A 10,440-nucleotide genomic window follows, 5' to 3' on the forward strand; every position below is an offset into this window, starting at 1 on the left:
TGGTTGGACTCGATGATCTTAAAGGTTTTTTCCAACCTAGACGATTCTGTGATTCTATGAGTCTATGAAAAGAGAAATCCCCCAAGCCCGCACCCCTGGGGTGATCTGACCGGGTGCCTCAAGCAGCGATTGGCGCTGGCATCCTGGCTGCTCCCTCCCATCTCCTGGGGCTGGGTTTTTACCTGGCTGGGGTGGAAGCCATCAACTGGTTCGATCAGCTGCCAGGGCTCACCTCCCATCTTGTGCCACTCCTCGGCCGCTGTGAACAACATAAGCAGAGGGGTTATCACCGGGGAGCATGTAGGCGCCCGCCTGGAGAGGCACCTCCCCTCTTCATCAAAGCGCCGATGGTATTTTTAAGCGCATGACGGCTCTGCATGAAGATTATGATAATTCATATAAAGTTGGCAGATCCAATATTGTGTACAATCCCCTCTCCTTGGGGGGGTATTTAAGCCTTTGTTGTTAATTTTTTTTTTCTCTGTGATATTTATGCAAGGAAGCGTTTTGAACATAAATGATCATAAAACAATTCACTTTCCCTCCCAACTAAGATGGATGCTGTAGCAAGTGAGGCTGTAAATTATTTAATGCTGAGTTAATACTTTCGCATTTCCTATTTTGGTTGCATCTTCAGCCGTGCAAAAACATGAGAGCAAGAAAACAGTGCTTTTTAGAGACGGAGATGGTAACACAATGTTCGCATGGGCTGATGTCTGCAGGAATAGACTGTCATTTTCAGTTAGTTCTCTTCTGAGCGGTCTTTTTCAAGTCCAACCAAATAACCTTTTGAATTACATAAGCATGACATTCAATGCAAATGATGCTGTGCTGTAAGCCCCAGGGCCATTAGAGAAGTAAAAAGCTTTCTCTCTTCAAAAGGGCTGTGGAGTGATCAAACATGGGACTAGTGGATATGGCATTAACAGACTGTAAATTCAATAATTTCTTTTATAATGACAGATTAAGAATTCTTAATAGCATTATGCAGGCATCCTGTCAGGAGGAAAATGTTCTCCGTTCAAGCACCACAGTTTTGACCTAGACTCACCGCTGTTTGTTGGACCCTGGCTATCATGTCAAAGAGTGATGTCTGGGTCCCCATACTAACTCTGAATTCAAAGAAGGGCAAAATTCCGGCTTTGACTATAGAAACCTGCTTGAGGTGCTTTAGTCAACACCCAGAGTAACCTGTTTTCAAGACACGGGGCTTGGAGCTTTGCTTCAAATTCGCAATGTGTTGGGCACAACACGTATTCATTCACCTTGGATCACACCACGGAGTGCACAGAGTGGGCTTGCCTAACCCCTTATATGTGATGCTATACATTGAGTATGAGGTTGTGTATTGTGTTTTGCTTTTGATGACTGTTCCACTGCCAGAAATAGCAGAAGAGTAACAAAGATAAGTAAGCTTTATATCAAGATAGGTGAATTTAGACCATTATACTTGACCTCCAAAAAATCCTAGAGCAGCTGAAGAAATACCCACCAACCGACTGTGTCCAGAGCTTGTCTTAAAAGCGCCTATTGCCTTGGCTAGACTAGATTAGAGCTTGCTCCTATCCACACCAAGAAAAAGCCAAAACAAGCAATCCCTATCCCTTTATTTATTGCACCACTTCTTAAAGGAACACTAAGTTCTTCGGCCAAAGGCAACATCTGAGCTTGAATGCCCATCTAAATCTAGAATAAACGCTAGTATACTCAATTTTTACTCCAAGAAAGCTGGGAGCTGCTACGTATATATCTGCCCAGGCCAGCCTGAAATCAATGTACTCATCATAGCGTGCAAACACTGCTAAATATTTGATGTCTGGAGAGTTTAGGGGAGGATTTGCGCTTGCTTCAGAAAGAGCCCAGGAAAGTAGGTCAGCAGCCTTAGCTGGCTTTTGAGCACACTCGCGAACTGACAGCTTTCCTGGCGGCAAGCTTGAATCACTGGCTCCAGGGCTGCAGGAAACTTTGCAAAGTGTCTTTCAGAGCTGATGTTTGTATGTGCATGTGTGATTTTGTTTACCTCATTTATTTAACGCGTAATCAAGAACCGCAAATTATATTAAGATGTTTCTTTTCGTGAAAGCAAATAAATTACCTAAAGTTAGTCATTTAACTTATTAAAGTAATTTGCCTACCCAGCAGGTAGTTTGTTCCAAATCCTAATGACTTGTTAAATATTAAGTAGCTGAGGCAAAAGCCGCAAAGAGACTTGGACATCCTGAAACTCTGCGCTACAATATTGAACTTGACAGTGGAGCTCACCTCCCTGAGATAAAGTTTGAACAGAGAGATTCCCTCTCCCACCCTCCCTTCTTTACCTCCTCTTCCATGTGATCCGCATGAGACCCAGAACCAGCTTCCTGAATTGGGTCATGCAGGATAAAATAAGTTTGTGAATTTTGATAGGATTTGGCTGCAAATGAGATTTTTGAAATAATCTTAGGTGCCTCGGCAGCTTCGTGCTTCCAAGGACAGCCAGGCACTGATGGGGAGAGGTGTTAGAGATATACACTTTGAAGTATTGCCAGGGTGCTTCTGTCCCTTCATGGCTCCAGTTTTAGCTGCCTGCGTGCTGGGATTTAAAATCTAGTCCCCGGGCAAAGTTTTTCAAGGAGGACCAACATGGAACTAACTCTCTATGTGAATATTAAAACAAGGAAATGCAGATCAGGATTTTTTTCCCAATTATTATATACTATTTTTGGAATGTAAAAATTCATGTTATCAGGGAGGGCCCCCAGGTGGCCAGGGCTGGAGCTCCTGCCCCGTGAATGGAGGCTGAGGGATGGGGATGGTCCACCCTGGAGAAGAGCCTTTGGGGAGGGCATGAGGATGGGGCCAGCCTCTTTGCAGCAGTGCACGATGGGAGGGGGAGATAAAATGGTTGTAAGTTCAAACATGGGAGATTCAGGCTGGATATAGGGAAAAAGCTGTCTTCCTACTTTCCCATCACTGTCTAACTACTTGAAATGTTGCCCACCTCAATCCCTAACCCTATGCTGATTTGTTTTTTAAAAATAAAGGGTGAGTGTGTTTCTCCTGTGATGGAACTGCATTGATGCTGGATGATGCCTCAAGCTGGACCCACGCACATCTCATGAGGGAAGTGGAGCTGAGAGGGATCCAGGGACAGGCGTCTGTCCCCAGACCCACAAGGACAGTCCACTCATGCTCATGGTAACAAGGAAAAGTTTCTGGTTCCTTTTTTTTGTTGTCAGTTTTGTGTCAGTTGCAGAAGGAAGTGATTTAGGTAATGTGTTTACCTAATGTCACTTAAGATCACAGAAGGATGAGTTTTGTAAGCTCTTCAAGTCAAAAGTTACAATAGTATGTAGGTGCTTAAGGAAGCTTAGGAAAGAAGCCAGTTCCTCCCACTTCTACTTTTGAAAACAGTGAGTGAAGAGAGGGTGGCTGTGTTATTCAGGCAGGAAAACCAGCTGAGAAAAGTTTTCCTTCCTGCGGCACTGCTCATCCCAGAGGAGGCAATGTGAAGCCCTGTCAGTGATGTCATTCACTACAGCTCACAAAGACTGCTTTCAGCATCTCAGATATGCCATCTCCAGCCTAGGTGACCTCCTAATAGCAACAATCATCAAAAATAAACCCAAATCTTTTGGACTGAGATAGGTTTGAGATTTCTTTTTTTCTTCATCAGCCTGAGAAGCTGCAGTGGACGAGCAGGAGGCATTTTTAGCAGAGGCTCATCTGCTGTCCCTGTTGCCTCACCACCGATACCCCCTGCCACCCAAGTGCAAATGGCCGGTGTCCTGCGCAACAGGGTTGTGGGTGCCAACAGCAGTGGGGAGGTTGTGGCTCCCGGGCTGATGATGGGGGTCTCATCTCCATTTAGGACAAGAGGAGATGGCCTCAAGTTGCGCCAGGGGAGGTTTAGGATGGACATTAGGAAAAATTTCTTCACAGAAAGCGTTGTCAAGCATTGGAACAGGCTGCCCAGGGAAGTGGTCAACTCCCCATCCCTGGAGGTATTTAAAAGATGGGTAGATGACGTGCTTAGGGACATGGTTTAGTGGTGGGATGACAGGGTTAGGTTAACGGTTGGACTTGATGATCTTAAAGGTCTTTTCCAACCTAGACAATTCTGATTCTATGATCTTGGCAGAGGTCTGTGATTACGCCCACCAGGGAAGTCAGAAGATGCCATTAAGGGTCCCCTCTTGGCCCCAGCCCTGTCAGCAGGGTCACCTAGGCTGGCTGGCTATGCTGCCCTTCTCCCAGCACAGAGCTAAAATATGTGGAGTGTGTTAGCAGCCCAGCATTTCACTAAATGCTTCATGAGAAAGACAGGAAAAAAGCAACTTACTTTGTCTCAGTGGGAAATCCATGTAGAAAGTATTGAAGTTGGCAAATTTCTCTGATCTCGCTATTTCTTTCAGGACATTGGAAAGTTGTAAAGCTCTCTGCAAAAATCAAGCAATTTAATGATGATTCATTGCGACTCGCGCTGCTTTGCATGTATTCAGCTTTTGTCACCGATGCTTGGTCAGGAATTTGGAAGCTAATGTTGCCCTTTTAGCTCGGGGAAAGGAGATGAAGTGGGGTTCTTCATCCTAAAGTAGACTTGCATGAGCACCAGCAGCCTTTGGGCTACCCAGCTTACGATGCAATACATCATTGCAGGTTGCACTAAGGCTTCAGCTGGTGCAATGAGTTTAATACAGCATATGGATATCTTACTGGAGACCTCTTATAGTAGTGTCTCTACGTCTACATAAATATTCCAAATTTCTTGGTTTCAGAGGCTCTTGATGAGTGGCAGCCCAGTCATTTTCATTCCTCTTAAAGAAAACTGGAACTTTTCTACAGCAAAAACGCCCTCCTCTTCCATTACCCTTCCCGCTACTGTGTTGTGGGTGCTAACGCTTATCTATCCAGATCAAATTCTGCCCTTACTTTCAGCAGAGTAAACTGCCTCCATTGAGCGTCTACCTAACTGATATATCCAGTGTGATTTCTACAGCCGTAACACAGATCAGGATCTCCTAAATATTTAAATTGTGCCGTTTGGATAATAACATAGACAATTAGTTTCAGACAGAGGCTCAGAAAGAGGATTAATTCATACCCTGCAGACATATGAATTGTTCATGGACAGAAGTTAAGTGTACTCTATGTTCTGTATTGTTGGTACAAATATATAAGCTGCAATCCTGCGAAGATTTAGGAATGTGCTTAATTGCCTTTTTGAAGTCAAGAGGGACAGGACATAAAATGAAACACATATGCAAGCCTTGGTGAAATTAAGGCCATATTTTTTGTTTAGTGTCTAGATGCAAACATCAATACGACTATACACAGCGATGACACCTTTGATGGTATTTGGTTACTGGCTCGTTTACATGGCTGCAGGGGGGGTGCTGGGATTAAAAATCAGATTGTACTGGAGGGGAATACGTGGCTGATATTATGTGACATTCATTTCTGCAGCCAGATTTTTGGGGTGAGTTTTAAGACAACTCTGTTCTGTCTGTTCCTGTTCCTGCACTGAGCCTGAATGCTCCTTGGTCACACCATCTGGCGATTAAGTCCACAGAAATGTGTCTGAGGAAGATTAGCACAAATCCCAAATGAAGACAGGGCAAGGCTCTTGCTCTCGGGGCCCGCTCCTGCTGCCAGCAAAATCTATGCAGCTGGCTTTTCATACTCACGGCTACTTGATTCACAAGCCTTTTCTTTCTTATCAGGTACATTTTCTCCTCAAAGAACACGAACCTGAACAGTTTTGTCTCAGGGAGATTGCATCCCTTGAGAATAAATTTGGGCAGCTGCGGGGTTGGAAAGGGAATAGATTCACAAATCCCTTAACTTAACCATGCTGCCTCCCAGAGCCTGAGGGGCATTTGAAAGGATGGGTATGGATGTTTCCGCATCTTCTCCTCACTTTTGGAAGAAAAAAGAGTGCTGGTGTCTTGCCTTTGAGATATTAGGCCTATATCCCCAGACATGGGGACAAACTGGGAGAGCGTCTGTGCAAGAGGGTGGTCCTGTTGCAGCCTCGTTGAGACTTACCTCCGAAGTCAAATTCCTGAGGGTCTCGTTGGAGGTCAGCCAGCCGCTGCAGGGGCTCACCTGGGCAGGCATGGGGAGCGGGGCTTTAGCAGCAGGCCAAGGGGAAAGAGGGGGGGGCTCGTAACCTACAGCCAGAGACCTTACCTGGAGGCAGTCGAGGAAAGAATACAGTTGACTGTACGTGATGTCCCTGTTCAGCTGCCCTGCAAAGCACAGAGAGGGAGGCGTCACGTGCCTGATGGCCAAATGGAACTTCATTTTACAGGTCTGTGCATTCCCATGCATTAGAATCCTCAGTGGGGAAAGGCACCCTGAGAGCCCCAACTCCCCCCCTCTCCCTGCCCGCCCCCCCCCCAGGTTACTCTCCTGCCACCAGAGCTGGGGTGACAATAGGAGTGGCACCGATGCATCCTTCCCCCTAAGGCGCCTGTGTTGCTTTCGCTTCTCCTGCATCCCTCTCTGGCCCTTCATGGGTGATTTGTCTCGCACGTGGGGTTACTCATCACAGCCCGTGCCAATCTCCCAGATGCATGACCAATGTTTTAACCATTATCGTGTCTCTCACCCTCCAAACAAATGCAGGGGTTGCAAAGCTGAAGGGAAGATTGGAGGTGACTGTACATACTCTGAGCTTCACATTTGTCTTGGAGAGGTTAGCCTTAAAAAGGAGGAGCAATTTTGCTGTCACGGAGGGAAGTGGATATGCTTGTGTGGGTGAGCAAATTCAAGCACCAAGTCAAACACCCAGCTGACACTCCCTAAAATCAACTGCGCTATGCAACAGCCTGGCTTGCTGAGAAAATTACTCATTTTCTCGACCTTTTTGCTTCTTTGGTAGCTACAACCAAGATGGAAATTAAATGGCCACTCAGTTCTCCGAGTTTGTAGCATGCTGAACATCCCGCCAGGCTTTGTTATTTTTGCAGTGCTGAAATGTGGAGGTTTGGTTGTTGTTTTGGGAACTGCAACGTATAATCTCTCCCAAGGGAAACGGGCTCCTCAGGTTGCTTTGCAGCGGCTCCCTGGTGCAGACGTGCTGCCTGACTATCTCACGGCTGTCCATCTCCCAGCAGCAGTATCAGCTGCCCGAGGAGCAAAAGATGGGGAGCTCAGAGAGCTCGTGTCACTCCCGGATACTGAGGATACCCCAGGCCCCTGCACCCTGAAAGCATCAGGCCCTGGGAGGGCTGTCAGAGGGACCAGGGATTCGGCAGAAAGCCAGACCGACGTCTGGTTGGGCCTGACTGGTAGCCAAGTGGGGAAACAGGCTCACAACCTGTCGGAGCATCTGCCAGAAGTGATCTCTTGCTACAGAACGTGTTGCTTAGGCTTAATTGGGTCCCTCCAAGGCAAATCAGCCCCTCCAAAAAATTTCCAACTGGTCCTATAGCTAATCACTCCTGATTTGGCTTGTGCCAAAAAACGCCGTGTGTTGTCTCTGATAATTAGTTATCCAGTAGAGGAAGAGTCCCTGTGATAAATATGCGCTCATGGAAAGAAATGTATTTATGTGACTAAATAATAATTATCACAGGCTTCCCCTGCCCTGAAAGGGACAAGATTTTTTCTTTTATTTTTCTTTTTTCTGCTTTCACTTGATAGTGGTATACTGCTTATTAGAGAAAAATGTAATGAGGTATCAGGAATAGAAATGGAGACCTCAGACTTCCTGAGAAGAGGCAAGTACTTTTTGAGGGGTAAAATAACCTGTAATAGATAATGCAGAAGCTGTGGGGCCACTGGGAGTGGTTGGGGAACACTGGGGAGCATGGCACAGAGCCTGCTGAAAGCTCTAGTACCCAGTGGTTGCCCACAATCATCTGAAGATGTAATCTACCATTTTAATGATGTGATTTAGCTTCTCTCTCTCTCTCTCTCTCTCTCTCTCTCTCTGCTGCTGCTGAGAACTAAGATGCCAACAGCTTTCCACTTGTTCAGATGAAGAGAGCTTTCTTTAGCCAAATAACTAGAAGGACATGCTTTTGGTCTAAAATTTGACAGCAGAATGGCCATTATGGTTCCTTGTACACACATTTGACTGGAGAACAAGAGGCTAACTTTATCTGGTTTGTATTTCTTTGCTACCTGCATAAAATATTTCACCTTCTTTATCCACTGCGGGGTGGCATGAACTTGTAGAGAAGGGGTTCTGCAACCAGTTTCCAATCTTCTCCACCCCACAACCTCCCACATCCCCAGGGAAATGTTTTTACACTGACACCAGAGGCACAGGCTTCGGACTAACCAAGGATGTCACACATCATTGCCTGTCAATGCAACCCCCCCCCTGCGGTGGCGTTCCTCCTTGCTGCTTGGCACAGGATGAAGCCAAGGAGCAAGTGGTCTGTTGACAGTCAGACGTACGGTTTCACACATGCACTGAGATGACAGGTTCCCAAAGGCAGCCTCCAAATCTCTGAAAACACTGCCCCAAAACGCCTTATGGCAACTGCATTCCGAGGGAACGCCCCAAAACATGCCTGCACACGGTGTGAAGTTTCAATCATCACACTTGTAGGTAGGGTAAGAGGTGGCAGGCACCCAGTGCTTGTGGAAAACTTATTTCCCTAACATCTAACCAGTCTTTTGCAATCTCCTGACTTAATCTTCTGTCCTGGCCCACATACGGTTTTACCAAGACATCCACCAGTCAGTGAGTGGGGGTGTTCACCAAACGTCCAGCTCCACCTGTAACAACAACTAGGATGAGGTGCAGGTGGGCTGGCCACAATTTTGGGCCAAGGCTGAGGCAGAACAGCTCAGTTCAATTCCATGTCCACAGCATGTATTCAGCCTACTTTGGAGCTGAAAGGGTCCGACTTGGTGGGGAGCACCAGGCAGGTTAGGGGTCTGCCCTCTAGCTGCCCTGTTCTGCACTGGGGATGATAAGCCAGCTCTCCTACTTCTACTGCACAACCAATATCTCTCATATTTCTCAGATCTCCTGCACTCTGTCAGGTCTACTTGAAATTGTCAATAGATTCATAAATTATTCAGGGAGAGAAGGCAATGGGAGCAGGCAGATAACCAGGAGGACCCCACAACAACTCATATTTACCTAGAGGGTGGTATCTGTCATGCAGGTTATCCCAGAGAAAGCGGCCATCCACCAAGCCTGTTAAAATCACATGGCTGCCATTTGGAAGATGGGAGTCCAGGTATTGCAGAGCTTGCATCACGTTGGAGAACATTTCTTTGGGTGTAGTCATGTGAGCCAGTGTGTCATGGTTCCTGCAGAAAAGGGTGCCAACGGGACATTGTGTCAGGTAAGGCTGTGCCCCCCAAAAGGCACCTGAAACAGCGGCGTTTTCTTCTTTGCAGTTCTTCTTAAGTTAACTAAATAAAACCTTACAAAAATGATGCTATGTGTTTTAGTATCTCATTGTCATTGCCAAAATCAGAAGTGGTATAGAAACCTCCCTCACTGTAACTGCCTGCTAAAGGTGCAGCCCTTTTTTATAAAGTGGTGTCCTGTTGTGGGCTAAGCCTGGTGGGCAGCGAAGCATCACACAGCCTCTCGCTTGCTTCCCCCCGACCTCCAGTGAGATGGGGGAAGAGGAAAGGAAGACTAAAGCAAGAAAACTTGGGGGTCAACATTACAAAAAAAGAAGTTATTGTTCAATAAGAGAAGGAAAAATAGAAAGCAAGCAAAAGAAGCGATACAAAGACAATCTCTCATCACCTCCCATGGGCAGACTGATGCCCAGCCAGTTCCTGAGCAACAGATGGCTAAACCCCCCCGAAATCCCCTCCTCTCCCTTTTTATTGTTGCTGCTGCTGATCCCTTTTTATTCCATGCTATATGGCATGGAATACGTCTTTCGTCAGTTTGGGTCACCTGCCTGGTTGTGTCCTCTTGCACACCCCCAATCTATTCACTGGGGGCAGGGGCAGAATGAGAAACAGAGAAGGCTCTGATGCTTCCAAACATGGCTCAGAAATGGCTGAAGAAATGTGCTACCGGCATTGTTTTGGTCAAAAGCCTAAAACACAGCACCACAGGAGCTGCTATGAAGAAAATTAACTCTATCCTAGCCAGGTCCAGCACAACTCCATAAAGAAAAAAGCCTTAGCTCTCCTGCTGGTTTTATTCCATAATTTGCAAATGAGTTAGTCTTTATTTACAGTGCAAAGAGGCAAATCAGAGCCATGAAGCAGACTATGACCACGTTGGTTCCCTGTGGTGTTAAAAATCCATGTAAAACTACTCTGGTAACCCTGGCACCTTGCTCTTTGTAGCTGTTGCAGAGCATCTTAAGCCACTTGATATAAACCCAAGAACTTGCCCAGCTGTAGGCCTTAAAAGTCCATGCTGCTTTGGTGACCGCAAGACACTGCCGTCGGTGTACTTATCAAACTCCAATCTGCGACTGACATTCAACTGATCTAATGTCTACCTCGAGTTTCAGCAGG

The 10,440-nt window shown here is 46.3% G+C and overlaps 1 protein-coding gene across 2 annotated transcripts in view; it reads right to left on the minus strand.

Annotated features, from left to right (window-relative positions):
* AOAH (acyloxyacyl hydrolase) overlaps positions 1–10,440 on the minus strand; it is an 80,514-nt gene that overhangs the window by 7,002 nt on the left and 63,072 nt on the right. For both annotated transcript variants that reach the window (XM_009637202.2, XM_035892759.1), the window contains exons 17-21: positions 9,086–9,258; positions 6,172–6,230; positions 6,028–6,087; positions 4,322–4,418; positions 183–259 (exon numbers count right to left, since the gene is read on the minus strand). In XM_009637202.2, the coding sequence (XP_009635497.1) occupies positions 183–259; positions 4,322–4,418; positions 6,028–6,087; positions 6,172–6,230; positions 9,086–9,258 (466 nt within the window). The remainder of the gene's footprint in view (positions 1–182; positions 260–4,321; positions 4,419–6,027; positions 6,088–6,171; positions 6,231–9,085; positions 9,259–10,440) is intronic.

Source organism: Egretta garzetta, unplaced genomic scaffold, assembly GCF_000687185.1.
Source record: "Egretta garzetta isolate BGI_Z169 unplaced genomic scaffold, ASM68718v1 scaffold514, whole genome shotgun sequence".
NCBI lineage: Eukaryota > Metazoa > Chordata > Aves > Pelecaniformes > Ardeidae > Egretta > Egretta garzetta.